The sequence below is a fragment of the Symphodus melops genome, assembly GCF_947650265.1.
Source record: "Symphodus melops genome assembly, chromosome: 12".
NCBI lineage: Eukaryota > Metazoa > Chordata > Actinopteri > Labriformes > Labridae > Symphodus > Symphodus melops.
The window spans coordinates 14,196,107-14,219,363 of NC_136702.1; the positions used below are offsets into that span (position 1 = coordinate 14,196,107).

The 23,257-nt window shown below is 42.0% G+C and overlaps 1 protein-coding gene across 2 annotated transcripts in view; it reads right to left on the minus strand.

Moving 5' to 3' along the window:
* Positions 1-20,790, minus strand: part of LOC306832794 (E3 ubiquitin-protein ligase SH3RF3-like) — a 294,881-nt gene extending 274,091 nt beyond the window's left edge. For both annotated transcript variants that reach the window (XR_013780262.1, XM_079357768.1), the window contains exon 1: positions 16,872-20,790. Coding sequence is in view for 1 of the 2 variants with exons in the window: in XM_079357768.1 (XP_079213894.1) it covers positions 16,872-17,279 (408 nt within the window). In the remaining variant the exon portion in view is untranslated. The remainder of the gene's footprint in view (positions 1-16,871) is intronic.
* Between the last annotated feature and the right edge of the window lie 2,467 nt (positions 20,791-23,257).

Sequence of the window (23,257 nt, forward strand, 5' to 3'; positions counted from 1 at the left end):
GAGAGGTCAACGCAGCTTCTACAGTCCCACAGGAATTATGTTGTTGTCAAATCGGGCTGATTTCAAAAATAGAGCTTTTTTTGAGTTGCATTATGGTTTCGCTTTTTTTAAAGTGTCCCTCTGTATAAAGAAGACATTCACACGGCAATGGTGAAGCAGCGAGAGCAACTTGATGTTAAGCGTCAAGCCATAAGAACACATCGACATGTGGCTGCAGGAGCTGGGGATAGAACCCTCAACCTTTCATTTGAAAGAAAACTGACTCTACCACTGAGCCACAGCCGGCGAAATGGTGGAATGAATTTGGGTGAATTGGTATCAATAAGATCGAGCTGTTCTGGTTATTTTCTTGTGCGGAGCCACTAAGACAGCGGCAGTAACTCAGTCTGAAAGGACTTGGGTTGAGTCCTGGCACAGAACAAGTCCGGAAATAGGTAGCTGGAAAGTTGCCAGTCCACTTCCTAAGCACTACCAATGTGTCCTTGAGCAAGGCACCAACCCCCCCCCCCCCAAAAAAAAAATGCTCTGAAGTGCTTGCTGTAGGAAGCCCCCTCACTCTGAGGTAATGCATGTTCATAGGATTTGTGCGTGTTTGTATTTCGGTTTATGTGTGTGTTCGACTGTTTATGTTCATTAAACATGAAGTTATAAATCTACTATTTTAAGAAGAGCAAAGACACTTCAGTTTCAGGCCAGATCAAAAAGCTCGAGACAATGGTGAATGTTACACAGCGGACAGACAGAGGTAGATATCAATATTTGAAAATGAAAAGAAGTTTACCTTGTATGACAACACTGATGGGGGAAATAGGACGCATGACTTGCAGAAAAGTTGTGCCGATCGGTCACAAAAAAGTGTGCAGGGATTGTTCACATTTGCATGAATTAGTAGTAATGTCACATTCCAACTCCCTGGAGTGACTGTGACGTGTCTCCTGTACAAAGATAACCCTGATGATGTCATCATTTGTGTGATTAGAATCAAATAAAGCCTGCAATGACAACTCTGTGTTGTGCAGTATTTTGTGTAAGCAACACTCGTCCTCTCTAAACTGTGTCAAAGATATCCTCTCAGTAGTGAGGATGGGGACGAGGACAGGTTTTCTTGTTATCAGATGGAGACGACACAGGACTCAGGGGGAGCTGGATGATGGAGCGGAGAGAAGTGTATACAGTATGATTGGTTCACAGCAGAATGATAACTGTGACATCGTCTCTGTCCGTCTCTTTCGGAAATAAAGGGAGCATAGGAGATGATGGACCTCAAGTTTTATCACAACACACTCACGGGCCACAAAGCAAGGCATGTGACTCACACAGGATAGAGAATTGAGCTACCAACACACATAATTCCCACATACCCACATACCCATATGACAAAACAAGATGATGAAACCCTATCAACAGAGTCACAGATAAGCATGGAGGGATTTCCTGTGGTTAGGTAAGTATTTTTTGGGTTTCTCCAACACCACTCCACTTTGACCGTTCAACAAAACAATCATCACACCTCTTTTACAACCTTGAAAATACCGAACAGACGTTGCTTACATGCATTAAGCGAGAACAATGTTAACAGATGAATTGTCTTTTGTTAAAAGACTAAAAGGGACTTATGACTAATGTATTCTCAAACAAGGGAGGGTTTACATTTCCTGTTAAATAAAAACACAGACTCTGGTCAGGTTTGGAAAGGGTTCCTCCTCCTGAGCGACACACGTTGAAGCTTAAAAGAAGAAGCAGCACAAATCTTATCTCAATGCCTGCTGTGCACAACTTTAAAACATCTGTATATTGTATGTACTTATCACAAAAGCTGATGTTTATTGCAATACTGCACAAACTCTGTAATTTCTCCATTTGCGAGATGAATAAAGGATTATTATTATTATTATTATCAATACACTTAAGCCTTGTTCACACTTGCACAAAACTCCTGAAGCAGTGGGGACAACTTGGGGTTAAGTGACTTGCCAAAGGACATGAGGACATGTGGCTGCAGGAGCTGAGGACTGACTCCCCAACCTGTAGATTGAGAGACGGCCGACTCCACCACTGAGCATCCACAGCTGCCCAAACAGCACTTTAAGGTAAAAACACCTTCTCTGCTCAATCGAGGCTTTTTTTTCTTCTTTTTTTTTGCAGATTTTCTTCCCATTTAAAAGATTACACAGACTTACTGTATACATGGAGGTGCTTACAAGCTCACTGAGAAAGCAATCGCTAAGCTGCCTCTGAACACGATCGGAAATGACAGACTTATAATCTTACGGGACTACAAAGGCAAACAAGCTCTGTGACACCTTTAAATCATTTCCACATTAGCTGTGATATTTGTGTGCAATTACTGTAAACAAACAAGACCGCTGCCAAGGACACTGGCAGCCCGTAAGTGTGACATTTGTAAACTGTGATGAATTTCCCACATACATCCTGAACTGATTCCTTTCATTTTGTTATGCAGACTAAAGGACGTCCGGGAAAGCTTCCCTTGCATTAAAAGCAAACCATTTTGGTAAACATCAACTCCTTGGTTTATTTATAATAGTGACGTAAATTTGGGCTCCAGACTGATCTGTGCGTGTTGCCATGGCAACATGTCCCTGTTGATGTTTCATCAAATTCTTTTTCTCTTATTATCACCTTACTTCTCTCTTTCTAAAATGGCACTTGAAGAAAATGGCAGTAAGCCGTGCGTCCCTGGAGAGAGTAAAAGCTTTTATATTCAAGAGCAGAGGAGTTTGATTGCACCAGTGTTTCCATTCTTCCCAGTCTAAACACAATAAACCCGAGCTGATGATGGTATTCAAGATCCATTCTCTATTCTTACATAATCCCCGTCCTGAGGGGACAGAACTGCCTGATCTCTCTTACACATGTATACAGATACACACTAAGAAAAACACACTGGACCCCAAGCCAGGAATTCACAACACAACTGCTGCTATGCTTCTTCGTTTTCCTTCCAACTTTCCCTGTCCACTCCCTTTCCCTCTGACATACCGGTACTACCATGAGCTGCTACACACCCCTTAAACACACACACACACACACACACACACACACCCCAAACTCACTCGCCAACCTCAAGCCCAGCTCTATAAAAGGTTCAGAAATCTTGTTAAAACATGAAGCAGCCAAAACACACACACACACACACACACACGCACCACAAGGATTTCTACACACGTTGCCCGTAATAAACAAAATCATTTCTACATAGACAAACAAACTCCCATCAACATGCAAGTGCCAATACATTTTTTTTAGAATTTATGCACAAACAAAAATATGCAAATGCACACACACACACACACACACACACACACACACACACACACACACACACACACACACACACACACACACACACACACACACACACACACACACACACACACACACACACACACACACACACACACACACACACACACACACACACACACACACACACACACACACACACACACACACACACACACACACACACACACACACACACCCAGGCGTAGATGTTTGGACGCAGACGTCAGGGTGGTAAGCTGATCACAGCTGTACTGCAGCCATGAGCACTGAGGATCAGTGTCCCGAAATAACCTGAAAGATTTTTATGTGACCCCTAAAAATTCGATAGGCAAGAAAAACACATTTCGGGAGAATATCACAATTATCCTGAGCAGAAGAATAAACTAATGAGACTATGAATAGCCCCATAGTTCGACTGTTATGTGTTAACAGTTGTAATTGGAAACATAACGAGTTCAGTGTTACTGCTATAATATAATTGTCCTGTTCTGAATTCAAAGTGACACTGATGTGTTTGTTGTTGTAGGTTTTTATAAAGGCTTGGTATTTTGGTGTTGAGCATATCTGACACACACATTGGCTGTGTGAGAATCTGTGATTTATTTTAGTTGGCGTACTTAGGTTAGGTCAGGTTCGGTTAGTGAAGCGTTTAGTGCAAGTTGAAAACATTAGAAGAGCAGAAAAGCTGAAGCTCAGACGGCACATTTCAGTCAAGGATACAACAAGCGCATTTAGAAGGGACTCATAAAGTTTAACCAGGCTGACGGGAAAAGGAAAAAAAGAAGGGAAAAGAATGATTTTAAACAGATTCATAAACAGAGCTGTTGATGAATTGAAGTTGAGAACTGTGAGAATGAACAGCAGGTCGTTGAAGAGGAAGACCTGCATTTGCTGCCATGTTTCCAGAATTCTCCTCAGAGATGTGTGTATATGTGTATCTGTGCATGTGTCTATGAGTGTGTATGCACACTGATCTCTCTTCTCTACTCCATCCAAGACTCCTTTTCTTGCCAATTCTAAAGTGGGCGGTGGGTGCATTTCAACATCTCTCGATTACAGAAAAAAGATCAGGAGTGGGGTGGGGGAGGATGGAGGAGGCCTTTTTTTTTTTTTTTTTGCAACAAGACAGGAAGGAACTGAAACATATTAACACACAGGGGGATGTACACACACACAGTCACACACCTAGGCTGTCTGACACCTATAGAAAGCACAGTGTGTTTCCATGAATGTCTTCCCCCGAGAGAACTGTTCCACTTCTTTAAGCACATCACCAGTGGAACCTTATCTGTTATTACAACAGACACAGACATTACAGTGCACGCTGCTGGAGGAGTCAGCAGAGTCTTAACACCAAAAGAAAACCCACCTGGAGTTACAAATCACAACTGGTAGCACTTTTTTCTCCACATTACAGAGGACCGTTTGAAGCTGCTCTGGGTCATTTTTCCACATTTACAGTCCCAGCTGGCTGAAGGAGCTAACTCCGCTTTGTTCTAAATGTTGCAGATTTCACGCCAGTTCAGACACTGTGACTTGGGACACTTTGTAAAGACACATACGCCGGTCAGAAAACTCTAATTATCATCTTGGTACATGCATTGTAAACTACTCTCAATGACTTAGGGGTATTGTTATTTACATTAGTGCTTTTCCTATTTGGTCTGAATTTTAATGAAACAAGTAATAGTTTCCTTTGATATGACTATCAATGAATGAAGAGAAGCACCATCTTCATTGGTGCAATATTTATTACCCCAACAATTTAGACAATAACAAAGAAAGTCACAAATAACCAAAATTGACAAAGTCAGTCGCGGGTGTCTCCACCATTTGCCGCCATGACATCTTGACATCTCATGCTCTGAACTAGCATCATGATGTTGTTCTGAGGCAACGCATTCCACTCCTCCACGAATGCTACATGCAGTTCTGCCAGGTCACGTGGGGGTGGGGTACGAGCATTCAGTTGCTGCTTCAGCTGGTCCCAGACGTGTTCTATGGGCTTCAGGTCAGGGGACATTTCTGCCCATACCATGTGAGGCACTCTGACTTCCTGAAGTCGAGCTGTGACAATTCTGGCAAGATGTGGTGGAGCATTATCATCCATGAACAGAAAGTTGGGGGTGTGCTGGTTGAATTTGGGGGATGATGATGGCTTCTGTGATGTCTCTGAGGTAAGAGACAACAGTGACTGAGCCATCTACAATCACCAAATCTGTTTTGCACTGACTGTTGATGCCTGCCTGGACTGTTGCACCTCCTCCACCAAAGAGAACCCTGGGGACCATTTTGACCTCGGCGTATCGCTCACCTTGCCTTCTCCAGCTGACCACCATCAAATCTGGGCAAGGGGACCCGACACTCATCAGTGAACAAGACGGTAGACCACTGCTGCATTGTCAAGGTCACATGGTCTTGTGCCCACTACAAACAGTCAGAGCAGTGTCTTGGTGTCAGTGGAGTCACCTGCAACGGTCGTTTGGCATTCGAGCTAAAGCGGTGGCGTCGGTTGTGAATGGTTTGTCTGGAAACCCTTGTGCCCCTCACTTCTCATAAACAGGCATGTAGCTGTGTGGCAGTAGCATAACAGTGTCTGAGTGCATAGGTCCTAAGATACTTGTCATGATTGCGGTCCATCACTCGTGGAGCTCCACTCCTGGGTCTGTCACCAACACTGTGTCTTGCTGCAAGTCTGCTGATGACACTTTGAGACACACCAAGTTCACAAGCAACATCTGACTGCCTGCTACAGACCTGAAGGCACGCGTGACATTGTGTGTTCATGTTTGCTTGAATGAAGGACTGGGAATGACTTAATACCAGCTTTTATACCCCCAGAATGTTGAACTTTATGCAACATTGAAAAGAGTTGTCTTTTTTTTTTCGGTATTGGCCCCAATATGTAAAGCGCACGGTACACAGTGAGACCATGACGTCGAAACCACAAAATGAGGTGTGAGTATCTCCCTAATACAATCGCCTCCCTATCCCAAAAATCACTGAAGTGAAACCTTATGTATGAAACCCCCTGAGGACCTCACAATATCCCTCACTTATTGTGAGTAGTGGATATATTTTTTCAGGCAGTCACATGATGACACGTCCAATCCACAACACTGAAGCAATGTCATTTGGAAACACTTTGTCTTTAGGGAAAACGCCAGTGAACTAAAAGAAGTCAAATGTAAACATGGAAAAACAGTTATTTATTGTCTTCTGTTTTAGAGATGTTCATTTCTACTTTCAAACTACAATAAGTCATTTTCATTTTAAGTGACGCTTTGATTTCAGTTTTAAATGTGCAATAATTAACCACAAAATAGATATACACTCTTTCATTAGACAAAATATCCCAGCTTTAATAGAGGAGCATATTTACAGTCCAGAGCCAAAAACAAAATAATTGTTCATTAATCGTGCTCGAGGTCAAATGTTCAAATAATCGTGATATTGATTTGAGGATAACTGGCCCAGCCCTTCTATTTGCCTAAATACTGATCGTAAAATTGATCTTTTTTGACAAGGAATTCAACTCCAGGGAATCTTGGGGTCTGAAATAAACTATACATTCATAGAATCAGCACTGCTACTCAAAATATTTCCTTGAGTAACGATACAAGTCTTTACAACATCTCACCAAACAAAACTCTACCAAAGTCCTTTAAATGCCTTCGTGTAAGCCTGATCTTTCACTTAACTGACTGATGTGGCAGATGGAGAGTAGATTCTGGTGTGAGAGTTGTGTAAATTGTACGCTCGCCATCCGTCACAGCGAGCTCAGAAACAAACATGGAGTGTTTCATTCACACTTCGATATGTTGTCTGTGAACCTGATCCAACAACAATAACATTGTCAGAATGCTACTGTAGGTAGGCAGTAGAGAAATGCAATGTAATATAATACCAACATGATTGTCATGGCCTTCACATGGCGCCATGTTTTTATTTTAGCCTTGAATTATGCCACCACTCCTTTGTTTTTCGGCTTGACCAGTGGCCAGTGACATCTCACCCTCATCTCCATAGTAACAATAGCACAAGGAGTCAGGGGGTTAACCCTTAACCCAATGTGTGTGTGCACATGAGTTTGTATTTGAGTGACTGGGGGATGGGATTGATGGGATTCCACACATTCACCCGTGGGAATGGCAGTCAGGCTCCAAAGCTTGTTTAGGCTTTAACACCCATTATGCATCGACCCCCCCCCCCCCCTAAACTAAACAACACCCACAGACTCATTACACCATCACTGACACGCTAAGCTGCCCTTAACCAGAGCCCAATCCATCCATCAATCCATCATCTGACCCATCTCCTGCAACTGGGCAAGATTAGGGTGAGGCCAACGATGAGCCTGATGTGAGATGACATCACACAGATTCAGGGCAGTGCTATGTAAAGACAGAATTTACTGGTCAAATATCAGCTAGTTTGATGGCAGAGTTAAAACAACAGGAATGATTCAAGTGTAGCATTTCTAAAACCAAAGTTTTCTTCTCATCGGGATTATAGACCAAAAGGGCCAGTATGCAAGTAAATGAATGTACTTTAATTGTACTCAAGAGATTTCCAATTATACGGTTTACAATGTCTTTAATGTATTCATATTTGGTCCAGTTGTTGAATCAACCTCCATGTATTACGTGAAGTACATTTGTGTTTTTACTACCAGCTGTGTTTCAAAGGAGAGACTAACACAAATAAATTCAGTTTCAGGGGCTTTTCCAGATGATAAATATGAATTCAGGAGGAAGCACTGACACGGTTATTTTGTAGCATGAAAAGGGTTTAAACAACAAAACTTTGAATACTGGCTGTGGGCAGCTTCATTTTGAATGGTTCTGCTGCAAATCCATTCAAAATCCAATTGTGCCAGTGTTTACAAGGGAAAGATTTAACTGGTAAACAAACACACATGCATGTGAATAGATGAATGCACTCTGTATGAGTGTAAACACACATCTCTGCAAAGCCCCCCCCCCCACACACACACACACACACACCAGCATAAAGTACATCCCAAGAGATCCAGCAAGGCTCAGAAATCAGTCCTCTAGTTTTAACTACTCCTTAAATGGCATCATGCTGTGTGTGTGTGTGTGTGTGTGTGTGTGTGTGTGTGTGTGTGTGTGTGTGTGTGTGTGTGTGTGTGTGTGTGTGTGTGTGTGTGTGTGTGTGCTTGTGAATGGACGGCAGCTTCATTACATGGTTACACTGAAGTTCATTCATCTCTGCTCACATCATCAACATCAGAGTAAAGGCAAGAAGATGAGAAAGCATGAGTTAAAAGGAACAGAGGAAGAGATGTGTTTGTGATTATGGGGGTCTATTTAACATTGTGGATTGAAAAGGGTTGAGAAGGGAGAGAAGGATGTTTTTTTACACACACACAAGGTACACACACACCTCGCGCACACACACAAATGTGTCCAGAGAGAAAGTCTCAAACTTGAAAGGATGAATTGAGTGTGCCTTTGTAACTTTGTGTGCCTGTGTGTATGTGTGTGTGTGTGTGTGTGTGTGTGTGTGTGTTCTTACAGTCTAAGGTCTTCGTTCAGTATTTATAAAGTGAGAGGGTAATATCGAGGTAATGACTGTGAGCTTTTTGTTTATGGCCAGAGAACGGCACTGTATGTGAATACACAGTATGTGCCTGCACGCCAGTGTGTGTGTGTGTGTGTGTGTGTGTGTGTGTGTGTGTGTGTGTGTGTGTGTGTGTGTGTGTGTGTGTATTGAAAAATGAGGCAGGCTCACACTGTGTTATTGCAAAGGTGTTGGTGCTACAGAGATTAACTATGAATGGAGCTGTAGAGAAGGAAATGTGGTTACAGAGAAAGACAGCGTTTGTGTGTGTGTGTGTGTGTGTGCGTGTGTGAGACAGAGAGAGAGAGAGAGAGAGAGAGACAGAGAGAGAGAGAGAGAGAGAGAGAGCTTTTGTAATCCTGTTTTGTTAGGATTACTTTTGTTAAGTGAGGATATTTTGGCCAATCGTACTCCTTCAAAGGATAACTTTTTTTTAAAAGAGCTGGTTCGAAGGTTGAGGTTACAAAAAGGTTATTCTGTTGATGTGTGTGAGTGTGTGTGTGTGTGTGTGTGTGTGTTCAGGTCAAATTTAACAGACACAACACAGGTTTAAAGAGTCATTACAGGGATAGGTAACTGACTATTTCCTTTTCACAACCCCATAATCCTTAAACACACACATGACACACTAACAACATGTGGGAATGACAGGGCAGAGCACAGTCTTACCAAGAGATGAAAGCAGACTGTTGTTGCTGCCGTACGTTACCACGGTAACCTTGGGTGTCACCAAAGTAACCCCCAGGTAAATACAGGTGAGGGAGAAGATCAAGGGATGGGATAATTACGATATAGTGCTTTCGTGGGACTTGGACAGGCAGGAAGGCAAACAGCCAAATGTGGCTAGCGTCCTGCAGGTGAGACATTGATGTTGTTTTCCAGATACATGGGAGATAACATTTGACAGAAACTGATGTTCTTTTCCATCACAGAGACAACTAAAACAAATATAATGTCTGTAATAGTGAATATGTTGCAGTTTGCATAAAAATTGGATGACTCAGACAAATGGATTGAGCTGTTGTGTTCAGTCACAGGTCTGTCATTATCAAACGAATAGGAGTTTTAAGAAATTATTTCATTCTTGTTCCTGTGTGAACATTAAAAGTACCGTAAATTCCGGACTATAAACCGCTACTTTTTTCTCACACTTCGAGCACTGCGGCTTCTACTCCGGTGCGGCTAATGCATGGATTTTTTATGGGGGACAATGAGCTTCTGCCGCAAAAACATTTGACTTCGTCACGTCGGATCTTAATATCAGTCATTTTGCGCTTCATGCACGCACCCTCATGATGGAAAACACACAGAGAAATACATATGATGCAGCTTTCAAGTTAAAGGCGATCGACCTGGCTGTCAAAGAAGCTAACAGAGCTGCTGCACGTTAAGATGACACTGACAGCGACAACAGAGACTGAGGAAGTGAGTAATGAAGTCATTCTGAGGCAGTGAATGGATGGACTTTTTCTTGTGAAATATATTACGGTCATCTTTTTCATCAGCCGTGTTACAGACACCGTCGGCTAGGCTTCGTATTGTAACGGTTCATGTTGTAAAGTCAGTAGTTGATAATGTGTTCATAATTCCGATTATGTGGAGAGTCAGTGAATGCACCAGCGAGAACGTGTTGAGTGGCTGTATGAGAGAACGCTGGGGGAGAGAGTTGGATTGTTACGGCAAGTTATGTGTTGCTCTCTGCTGTAAACGGCGTGGTCACGGCCGACAGTGATCGGGTTATTAAAAGTTATTATTTGAACGCTCTCGTCGTCCTTTAACGTCCGTACGGACGCTACAGTATTTGCGGATGTTACCGGTAGCCTACGTCTGTGTAAATAGCTCTTGTTATAGCGTGGACACCTGCGGCTTATAATCAAGTGCGGCTTATATATGTACAAATACATTTATTTGCTTATTTTTAGCCGGTGCGGCTTATATCCAGGTGCGCTCAATAGTACGGAATTTACGGTATCTAAATGGTTATTTTTTTTAAGCGGCTTGCAAAACAAGATTCTGGTCAAATTAGAAAGGTAAAAACCACTGAAAGGAACAACCGCAAACAAAGAACACGAGAGAACACAAGACGTACCGGCCAAGATCGAGCAGCCAAGCATCTATGAATCAATAAAATCCAAACTCTGTAATGTCTTAGTTTGTTCAGACTTAAATGTTTGCTGTTTTCAATTTTCTTATTTTTCGTTAAACTGACTACTCTCTGAAGTCAAAGAAAATCACTCAATCTGAACTAAGTACTGTAAGTGTAAGTGTTTGTTTGAATGAGGCCGCGACATGTAATGGGCTCAAAGGCAAACGGTATGGCCCAAAGAGATTAACTGCACTGGTGCTGTCAATCAATAAAAAAAAAGAAATTAATTACTGGCTTCATAATGAGTAAATTACAATTAAACACATTTGGATTATATGAGAAGGATCTCATTACATTTAGATTTATTGCATTACCCTGTTTCCACTTGGTTATATCTATATCTTTGTAGTTCATGTTATAAAGAGTGAATTCACAATCTCTCCGATCCAGTTGCTTCCCTTCAGTTCTCGACTCCCAAACACATCCACACCAACACCCCCACCCACACGCACACACACTAAACTAGTTTAGTACTTTCCCTGACCAAAACTGCATAATGTAATACATGCTTTGAAAAATCCTTGATTTTTTCAAAGCCGGGGTTCCCAAACTTTTGGGGAACCAGGTGCTCCAGAAATAAGGTGCAAGAGACTGGGGTCCCACACTGTCATGGAAGTGGTTAAAACATTTCTTAGTGCGCACAGGCGGGCACACTTATAGGCCTATCCAAACACTGGCATTAGAGCAACACACAAGAACAAACCAGCCTGGACACTGGAATATTATTTGAGTAAGAAATTAAATAAGTAAGAAATGCTGGAAGTACATACGGGAAGTCATCTCTCGAGTTACTTCCTTTGTAGATATCTTCTTAAATAAATGTTGAAAATATGCATTTTTTATATGTTTTTGGAAGAATTCCCAAGACACTGAGTCTTGCGACCCCCCCCACCCCCCCCCCCCCCCCAGGGGGTCCCGACCCCCACTTTAAGGATGCAGCTGATTTCAAAAATGGAGAAATTGTTCACTGACAGCATGATGAGGCAGTTAGTTTTTTATTCATGGACCACGTTCTAAAATTTCATTGAATTGAACCGAGTCATGCCACATTTTAGGAGGTCCAACCATCCAACAAAAACACAGACAGGCATAGACGCAGAGCCATGCAGGCAGCTATCTGGAGCAGGTGTCCCATATTAGCTGTTGGGATATTATCGAAGGCCTCGTACAACCTGGATAATAATCGCATCATTGTGTCATCATGTCAGAAAAATTGGATTTTCTCCCATGTTCTATACACTAATCTAGTCTATATTTCAAAAAACAAATAAGCACATAATACCCTGTCATTCATGACAAATGACTCGCAGTCCAACAGCTGGAAATAAAGCTGGTTTCTGAAATCACCATGCTGTATTTGACCATATTTACCACCTTAAATGAAAGGATTAAAAAACAAGAAATCACAAGCAGTTTTTGCCAACCAAACCGAAAACATCTCAACGATACCAGAACCTCGACCGCACCTCAACATTATTAACGGCACACAGCAAGCTGACTGATGCAAAGACTGAACTGAGACTGTAACCGATGAATATCTTGTCATATGCTTATTGTTTGAAATCAAAACTGTTAATATGACATTGTTGTATTGAGAAAAAAAAAAAACACACCTCTTCTGTTTTCATACTATCTGTGTGTTTACACCTCTGTGTGTGAAATAAGTGGCTAGTCCTCTCTTTAACAGCTGACACACAACACTGACATGAAGGAAACAGCAAAAGGTTTGTCAAAGTTATTGTTCGGAGGAGCAACGTTACTGTTGTAGGGCAAAAAAAAGGCCCAGACAAAAAAAAAAAATGGCCCAAGACAAAGCACTCTAAATCTTTATCTAGTGCCTGGTTCGGTTGTGTGTTTAGTGATCCAAGAAGGTATTTCAATCGACCATCTCTCTGCAAATGTTCTGTTGTTAATGTCACACAATGGTTGGAAGCGACGAAATGATCAACCTCGATAAACTCTTATTGGTCAAAGCATGAAGTCTGCAACGTTAGTTCAACGAGCACGCCGCACTGGAAAAAAGCTGCTCCTGCTGCTGACTCAGCATGTTCATCTCTTCTCGGATTTCCATAGCAACACATTCATCCTCATCTACAACCCTTAAAACCTGATGGAGAGTGTTCTCTTTGACCCGTGTGACTCCTTCAATAACTGTGTGTGTGTGTGTGTGTGTGTGTGTGTGTGTGTGGTAGGGAAGTAGTGTGCTGGTGGTACTGCATTAGCGTGTCACTCAAATATAGATTTAACTCCCTTTGCGAGGCGCCCTTACTCTTTGTGTGTAGGGGGAACGCACACGCACGTGCACACTCACACTTACACCCCACTGTTAAAGGAGATTAATTCACACTTTCATCACCAAGCCTTGGTCCCAAGGGAGCCTGGAGGAGACTAGGGTAAAGTGACTGCAGGCGACTGCAGAGGGTAATGGGTTATTGGTGTGTGTGTGTGTGTGTGTGTGTGTGTGTGTGTGTGTGTGTGTGTGTGTGTGTGTTCACTAGCCATAAAGGCTACTTCCACAGTGAAGTGTTCTCCCGATGGGGTCCTCAAACAAACACTGACTGGCCACGGCTAAGAGGTGAGTGTGTACACTTCATATGTTTTTGTGTCTTTGTGTGAGCAAACGTCACATCTTTTATTTTGTAACTTTTTTTTATTGACGTTTTACTTAAAGGCTAGGTATGTTGTCTGTCTTTCCCTCAGATTGTCTGTCTGTTTCTACCTGTGAAATTGAAACGTCTCCGTGCTTGTAAAGTGCTCGCTCATTGGTGGATTATGGTGCGGCCATTTGAAACAAAAGAATAAAAAGTTCGGCGACGATCGAGATCTGCTCTTCTGTCGCGATTGGGGACGCAACGATTCACTCACCTCATGATACGATACGACGACAATGAGTCCACGATACTGAGTCCACGATACGATTGTCTCACGATTTATTTGAAGAGAATCTGGAGGTGATCGGAGCTTCTCGTTGCGCTGCCGACTAAACGCTGCATCATGTTGGTCGTGCCCTGTGTGAAGTTCTCTTCTTCTTGTAATATTTGCACTCAGTTTTTGTCTTTTATTTTCTGTCTCGCGAAGCCAAAATGCTTCCACTGCCGTGATAACACCTGCTCGTTCCAACCAACCTCCTCGGCTCTACAGCTGCTGACGCTTCACCAGATTTACTTCGATTCATTTTTCACAGAACCGTTTTGAACCTTGACACCTTGGGATGACTAGGGATGTAAAGATGAATGCCTCACGATTCATCTTTACATCCCTAGTCGTGATTTATAAAACGTTATCTACAACAAAATACTGAGTGATTGGTTTCTTTTATCACTCTTCATCTGACTCCAGCTTGTACTGTTGTGAAGTAACTGCTCTGTGTCTTTTGCTCTAATTCCCAAAGCTTAAAATACATTGATTGTTCAACCCGTAGATGAAAGTTGCAGTCCTGGATTTTCAATCAAAATATTTCTAACGTCTCTATTGTGGCATGTATCCTTTGTGTGTTCGCCCCCCCCCATCCCATCTAGACATGAGCATTAGCCTGTAGGGACCGCTAAAGTTTATTGAGTGAACTGAAATGGAGTGTTAAGTGTTAGCGGAAATGTCACTGAGGGTTTGGATTCCTGTTCATCGCCGTGAATGAGTGACTGCTCACCGCTGCTGCACTTCATCACGCCAACGCGCTCTGCTGCTTCAATCAATGGCCAAGCTCTGCCTGATAAAGTCTCGATGTTCAGAGCGGGGGGGGGGGGGTAAAAGCGTGAAAGCTGAGGGTGAGGCCTTCGCAAGCCCTGAATATTCATTGCTTCCCCTTAAACTGAAGAGAAACATGAACACACACAACATGCAAGCTCACCTTATAGATATGAATACAGTATATTCACCTATACAAGTTTCAACATGAAGCGTTTCGTCTGGAAACTGTCTTTCTTCAAATACAAGTGAGAAAAGCTGACAGTGAGGCGAGGTCATCGCCATCGTTCCTATCACAAGGCGTTCTTGAAAATCTCATGAATCCAGTGTTTCTGTAGAATCTAACCTGACATACTGCCAACTTGCATTTCTCAAAAATGTCTCTCAGCTGAACCACATTTGGCAGTCCAATACAATGCTTCAGCTGTCGGTTTTCTTTTTGTTTAGCTGCTCACCTCCTGAACCAAACTCCCACCTCCCTGCCTTCATGACTCTCATGTTTTACCTCTGAGAAGCACATTTATGAGAGTTTTCCATAAGTGATGGATGTTGGCCGGACAGTCAGCAATGTTTCACTCATTAACTTACTTAATGTTTCAGTCTGTTTGACATGATTTTAACTACACATATAAGACCAGGATGTTCTGTATAGAAGAAGAGATCTCTGTGAAAAAACAAAACAGCTGAGTGAGCACCTAAAGCATCAACACAGATGTGTAATGTAACTCTGCCTCACTCAGTGCATGTGCTTAATGATTAAAATCACTGGCTCTGTTTGAAGGAAGGCAAACGGGCAGGAGTGCGACCAAAGAAAATGTTTATCAACTTTGGGTTTGCTGGACTGAAGATTGGAATCTTTGACTTTTTTGTTGACAGATATCAACTTTACTGTTTGGATGTTATGAGTGTGTATGAACTATTTGGCCGTTTTCTGACTGCTTTCAAAACAAAACAAACAAAAAAAAATATCTGATACACTGTACAGACCTGACAGTGCTTAGATTGTAATATCATTAAACTGAACACAAAAACCCAACATGAATGAATTCATACAAAGAAGAAAAGATCTCTTCATATTTCATTGACAATTGCAGCCCTAGAGTTTGCACATCTAGGACATACAAATAATGTGTCAGTTAAACTGTTGAAGTTTGAGTGTTAAACTTCAGGGGCGTAGATTTGCAGCAGTAAGAACATCACACGTTCTGTTATTTCCATATTACCGCGATTTTTTAAAGCTAAACCATGAGAGAATACATCATTGATGCCCTGCACAGAGAGTGAACAACACATTGAGCCTTGAACCTCACATTGATGCTACTTGTGCAAGTGGGCTTCACCTGAACTATGGCAACAACAGTATCATAGGCAGGTGATGCCCCCCCCCCCCCCCCCACACACACACACACACACACACAGAGTCTGTCTCTCTTCCTGTCTTGCACACTCCGTTCTGTTTAATTCTACCTCAGTGGCACCACAGGAAAGGCAGCCTTATTATACAACATCAGGGAATAACACTAACAACCGCTGATACTTCAGCAAAACAATCAACAGACAACAATGCATATCACTCAATCGACGTGTCATCCTCAGCAACAACATGACAAACCACTGAATGCGCATCAGCTGTCACAGAAAAAACAATGCTTCCCTCCTGAGTCACTCACTTAGACTCTGCTAACAAGTTTTGTTTTGCTTTTTTCTCCTCCATGTTATCAAACAATCTGCTGCATTCAGTCTAACGGTGACTATTCAGCATAGCAAATTTGCATGAAAAACATTAAGCATTCAGATATCTGTACGGGCAGCACGCTGAACACACTGTTCCATATTTGCATGCCAACCTCGGAGATAAACAGCGTCTTTGCAATTCTCTCCAATATGTTCTTCTTCCACCAAATGCATCTGCTGCAGGCTGCTTAGGAGGAGAGCGGGCTGCAGAGGGAACCAATCTTAAAGTTTTTGTTGCGTTCTGTGAATATGCTGAATTGCTTCTACGAAAAAGAAAACTTGGGAAGTGTGATTTTTGTGAATAAAACATGATTCATGAAACATTCAAGCCTTCGGTTAACATAGTTTGGGGAGAACTGCTCCACGGGGAGCGACACTGACACAAATTGCGGATGACGGGAAAGTAACCAACCTTAACAGGGGAGCTCCTCACGGCCACTGGCAGCTCTCGGATCGCACTGCCCGGGGGAGGAGCGGATATCCCGACTGCGTACCCCTGCAGCGAGACCCCGGCAAGGGACTGCCTGCCGCCTGCTCCTCCTCCGTTACCACGCTGCGGTCGCTGCTTGATACCGTCCAGGAGGCGAACCAGCAGGATGTTAGCCGGCAGGTCGTCCACCCCGCAGTCCACGAGAATGCGGCACTCCGGGCAGCGGAGCTCGTTCCGGGAGCTGACTATGTTTTCCAAGCAGCGGCGGCAGAAGGTGTGCTGGCACGGGAGCACCTTGGCCGTGGTGTCCAGGCGCTCCAGGCACACCGAGCACTCCAGCAGATCCAGCAGCGACGAAGACTCGTCCATGTCGGCGGAGAGGGTGAGCATCTGGGCTTCAGTGTCCGTGGAGACGCCGCGTTGACTGGTTCGTGTACCGAAGAAATAAACCGGGAGCACAGAACATTCTGGGTCCGGCTGTAAGCAGCCAAAGGACGCACCACGACAGACTCCCCCCCGCGCGCGTCTGGCAGTTCCCCTTGTTGTGAATGTTCACCGCTGTTCCGTTCCTTGCTCTGTCTCTCTCAACGTGCTTGTGTTTCTCGCTCTTCCTCTGTATCTCCCCCTCTCTCCAGCAGCTGTGCAGAAAGCGGTGAGGTCACGCTCTCATCATCATCATCATTCGCGCGCCGATCACAATTGCGGTGCGCGCTCTCGAGCCAGAGAGAGATTGACACAGACTGAGGGAGAGAGAGCGAGGGAGGCAGAGAGGCTGTGTTCAATATGGAAGCATCTTCAGCTTCTCATTTATTGCCAACCAGTTTGATTTTTTTTCTCCTCACACCTTCACACGCTGGTTAGAGGCCTGGCCTATTAAAGTAGAACAGACCTTGCGTTAAATGAGTCGTTAAAACGAAAGATAATGCAAGTCGCTTATCAATTACCAATCACAATCAACACCGACTTAACCACCACTTAACTATCTAATAATGAGGCGTAGAGTCTCTAGGCCTAGGTCTCGGTTACTATCTTCATGGCAGCTAGTTAACAAAATAAAACGTTCATGTCTGAGCTTAATCAGGCAGTCTTTTCAAAAAGCCTCAAAACAGAGGTGTGTTTGTTGATTTTTTTCCCTTCTTCTTAGTGTCAGTTAACAGTTCAAGGATTGTCATCTTTAAACTGACTTGTCACCAATTACTTTGGAGTCCCACCTTGTAAAACCCAGCCGGCAGTCTTGAGTTCCTCTTGATTACCTCAGTAACAGTATCCAGTCAAAACAAACGGAGCTTTTGGAAAAGTTGGTTTCTGGCGACACCTGGTGGCAATCAGCTTCTTTTGGTTCCTCTAATTTGATTAGGCTAGTTGAAGTTTCCCTTAAGGTAATATACCCCCTCCCCCTGAAGTTCCCATTTTATTGAACTGCAGACTATAGACCACACTATGATAGTCACATTAGTTATTACTAATGCAAATGATTGACTTGTAATGCAATCTGGGCTATGCTACAATTATAATAGGCCTTATTATTATTTTACCTATCGGACAATCGTTTAAAAACATTACCGACATTAAAGTGAAATGAATTACAGTAAAATATGTGAAAACGGTATTAATGTATCAGTACACATGGGGTTTATTTCATACATAATAGTATTCAACAGTGTCTCTGGTTAACATGCAGGAGTTATATTCATTACACAATGGAACTGATAAATATTCTGAGTTAAAGGTAAAATGAGCATTTCAATTTCAGTGTTGCTGCGTGTGTGTGTGTGTGTGTGTGTGTGTGTGTGTGTGTGCTGTTTCTCAGCCGTGACTGCAGGCTTGCTTTGCCTGTCCACCTGTTCAGACCTGCTCAGCTCTCACATTCAGCCCTAGAGGGGTGTATGGAGTGATTGAGCCAAATGTGTGTTTAAGTTTGTCCCTGAATGTGAGTGTGTATGTGTGACACAGTGACGCCTTTCCTGGTGAGGGTGGGCTGACTATTTACCACCCACGAAGAAAAGGAGAGGGCGGACTGCTTTAGGCATACAATGAGTGTGTGTGTGTAGGTGTGTGTGTGTGTGTGTGTGTGTGTGTGTGTGCGAGCATCCCACTGCATTTCCACTGATTAGTTGGATACTGGAAATGTTCTAAATGGTAATTTATTTCACACATTTGTAATGTGTGAGTTATTGATTGAAAAGGTTTATTTTTTTATTGCATAATGACAACATTATAGTGTAACAAAACATGCACACACACACACACACACATACATACATACACGTCGAGAGTAAGTGATGCTCAATGACTCAAGTTCAAATATACATCTCTAAATTAAATCTGATTGTTAACACTAGAACTGTCGGGGGTCACCTAAAACCAACAGCGAGTAGATTTGACCCATTAATAGAATACATTAGATTTCCGAACTACAAGGTCATGAATTTATCACAAGTTGTATGAAAATGCCAGCTGTGGATATATTTAGACCGTTCAGAAAATGACAAAAAGTAAGACTATAACAATAATCCTTATCGTTCCACGTGTTTTACACCTGCTTCACTGAGGGAAAAAACACAGCACGCGAACAGCTGATAAAAAGCAGAGATCAAGAACAACTAATTACCCGGTGCAGACACTTAACAGCTGATTCACCGCAGGGAACAGACCACAGAAAAGAACAGTCAGCCCATTTACCCTGAACCAAATAAAACAACACAGGAATCTTAACATCAGTAATTACAAATAAAAACCCATTAGTTTACCATTAATTAATTGTTGGTTCTGATAACTATTCCAACCAATCATGGACTGAATGAGTCACTAACTATTAGTTTACCATAGTTTAACTCCAATGTCCTGGTGCAGGCTTTCAGTGTTCATATATCTTACACAAATAAAACAACACAAAAGCAAAGCAAAGTGGTTGTAAATGCAAAATAGTGAACAATTGTGTTAATGCCCAGAACATAGATAAAACACAATTTAGAAGGAGCTTTTATTAATAACTGGAGTGTGTTATGTGTGAAGTGTCTTATATCAAATGCCAATATATTTTGGACCAGTACTGGGGTAACTTGTATAGTATGGTAATGATACAGTAATTAAGGCACTTATAATGTGGTTCTTCTCATTGTGAAGCCTCGATTATGAATGCCTCAAATGCTGGCAACAAGCCCAAGCTCATTGTGCCTCTCTCACCCTTTATCATACCCTTCTGTCTTCTGCCCAGCGTGTTTCATCTGCTTAATACAATTCTCCACAGCTTGTGATTCAGAATTAGAGGAGAACTACAGGGGGAAGCGGACAAAATGATTATTGGATGGAAAATCCCCCTCGATCCATTAAACAGCATAGCAGCTCTCCCCGTAGGACACGGTGCTGTCAATACCAGACAAAATGTGGATGCTGTTTAAATCGCAGACGTGCCAATTAGGGGTGGTAACTGACATTTTGGTGATGCAAGGGTTAAACTGCTCAGTGGGGTGTCCATTTGGATTGAGATGTGTCCAGTAATGATGCACTTAATTAATGCACAGCACAGCACATGCTAAAATTGTGCATATTAACTCTACATGTAACTGAATTGTGACACAAATAAGACTTGTGATTTAGTTACATCAGAGTGTTGATACTGTATATTCAATTATTCAATTTAGCCTTTGAATAGTAAATTGAAGCATACTGAGCAGTTTCTGAGGAGCAGTTTAAGCCATTTTTGGCATCAAAATGTTGATCTTTTTCTTTTTCTCTTCTTGCCTTCGTAGGGTAGAGGGGTCAGTGACTCATGCCCAGTTTGCCTTGCCAGGGCAATTTGTTGGGCCTGTTATTTGTTTCTTGATGGATTTCTTGTGCTTCGTGCTTTGTGTTTTTTGCTTCCTATTGTCCTGAAATACAGTGTATTTATTTATTTGTTTCCTGCATCAAAATAAAAACCGTCTGCGCGACAGCAGAGTTTATTTTTGTAAGTGTATTCTCTCAAATCCTTATATAGTGGTGGCATGGGTTGACTTGACCTGTAACTGCATTTGTATTTTATTTTTCTGCATCTACTTTCTTCTGCACCAGCATAACTTACTTACGGTGCAAACCAAAGTTTCATAAGCTCCTGTATTACCCTCTTCTCTATCAATGGAATAAATAATGATTTTCATATACTGTCCTTTATCTCTGCAAACACTGGAGTTCTCCTTTTGAACGCTTTGAAGAAGATTACATTTTGTTTGCCTGAGACATCAAATAATAGAGTGTGGAGTGTGTGTGTGCGCGCACGTTTCCCCTGTGATTGTGTGTGTATGTTGATATTATCCATCTACCTTTACCATATACCTCACCGATACCACCGACCAATGTCCTTCGTTCATGCAAAAGTAGGTTAGCTGACACGGCAGTTACCATGGCAACCGGCTCTTTGCCTCATTGAAGAGTAGTTAGAGAGCATGTTCTCACAGACAATGTGCATGGAGGATGCCATCAGGGCTTATCGAGGTCATCGAGCCTGTGGTAGGTGCAACTGTCTAGCAAGTGTGTGAGTTCTTTCAGGGGGTCAGGGAAAAACCTTTTCTTTTTTTTTTTTTTAACCAAAAGAACTCAACAATAAGTTCCTACGCATCATATTTCTCAGGGTTTGAACAATGTGACATGCAAGTTAATGTTTTGGTCTGCATATAAACTTTGGTTTTTTATGTTTCATAATTGTGTTTATTCAGTTAGAAGAACTTGATGAGAACTGATACTGATGGTGAATCAGACACACATCTAGAGAGAATAAATAATGCATAAATATGTGTTTAAAGTCATCATCATTCTTGTACTCAGGAGGGAGAGTCAATACCCTGCGGTTCTATAAACAACTTACTTATTTATATTTACAAAACACACTTCTACTTTTCCATGGAAGTCAATATTAAATATTGAGAGAAAAATATCAGATATCTCATTCATTTTTTTTTTTATATATATGGCGTCAGCTTGATCCGTAAAAAGAGGAAAGCAGCAAACCATATTTTCAACTTCGCCGCTCACAGTTCAAGCCTCCTTGGGGCTCATAAAAACAAGGAAGTTTGCTTTTAATGATTTCACTGCAAATTAAAGCCCCTGCTTCATTATACCGAGCAGTAAAGGAGGCCTCCCCTGACTGCTATGTTCTCTTTAGCTACAGGACTTTGATGTAGGGCTGGGGGGAGAGAGTTTGTGACAGCTGCTGCAGCTACATCTCTGATCTCTAACATTAATGCATGTTGACCAATATACTTTACAGAGACTCAAATACTGTATATTTAACCAGTGCTGTAATGTATTCATAGGCCAAGTGATTAAAGCATCTTTTAGATTTATGAATTTGCCTCAGTAAGATTTAGAAATCATTTTAAGATTAAACATTGCTGCTTTTCAGACTCCAATAGCCCCTAACTGTTATTGTAACCTTTAACTGTGCATTAGAACTAGTCCTTCAACATTAACTTTAAAAATCTCTTAGTGCTAGTTGTTTGCTTTACAGGCTACCCATATTTTATTGTATTATGTTACATTCTATTACATTTTTTTTTTAGGTTTATTTTTTGGGGCTTTTTGAGCCTTTATATGAGAGACAGATCAATAGAGTTGGAAATTCGAGGGAGAGAGTGAGGAATGAAATGTGTGAAAGGAGCCAGGACCTTATCCTCTGTACAGACGACGTTAACGCTAGATTATTTCTAATGTTGGAGCTCTATCGTAGATTTATGAACAGAACTTTGAAATATCACACAAAATGCTTCAAAAGCCTTAAAACAAATATATAGATGAAGAAGCTGGTACATGCACGCCACATACGTGGTAAACCTGTCTACTGTAATGCTCAAAGTGTTGAAGAAAGAAAGTGTCGGTGTTCACACCTCATTCACAACTTGTTAATTATATGAAGTATTCTTTATATGTGATTTATTCAATTGTTTCCTTGCGCTTTCTTTCTGTTTAATACTACAAGAACTCCTGTGTGCAGTGAGGGAAGAGTAATCCTTTATCATTTCATGTTGCGTTGCTTTATCAGATAATCCCTAATCTCATCATAGCTGATCTTATTTCATCTTTTCTCTGTCACATTACGCCTCATGTATCTCTGCTTGCTTGTATTGTCTCGTATATCATAAATGCCACACTGTCTCCCATATCCTGTCTTCTTATACTCCATTTCACCTTAATGTGCAGTCGCATGTGTTTTTTGCATTCCATCATCCATCACAGTAAACACAGGTTTTGCTTAATTTGTGTTTTTGTCCGGTGTGCGACCGAGCAGCCATCATTCTCTCAGCAAAACTCATCAGCCTTCTTGTTATCCTCTCCTCATCCTCTCTTTATCCTCTCTTCTCCTCTGATCTAATCTCTTCTCCTCTCATCCTCCT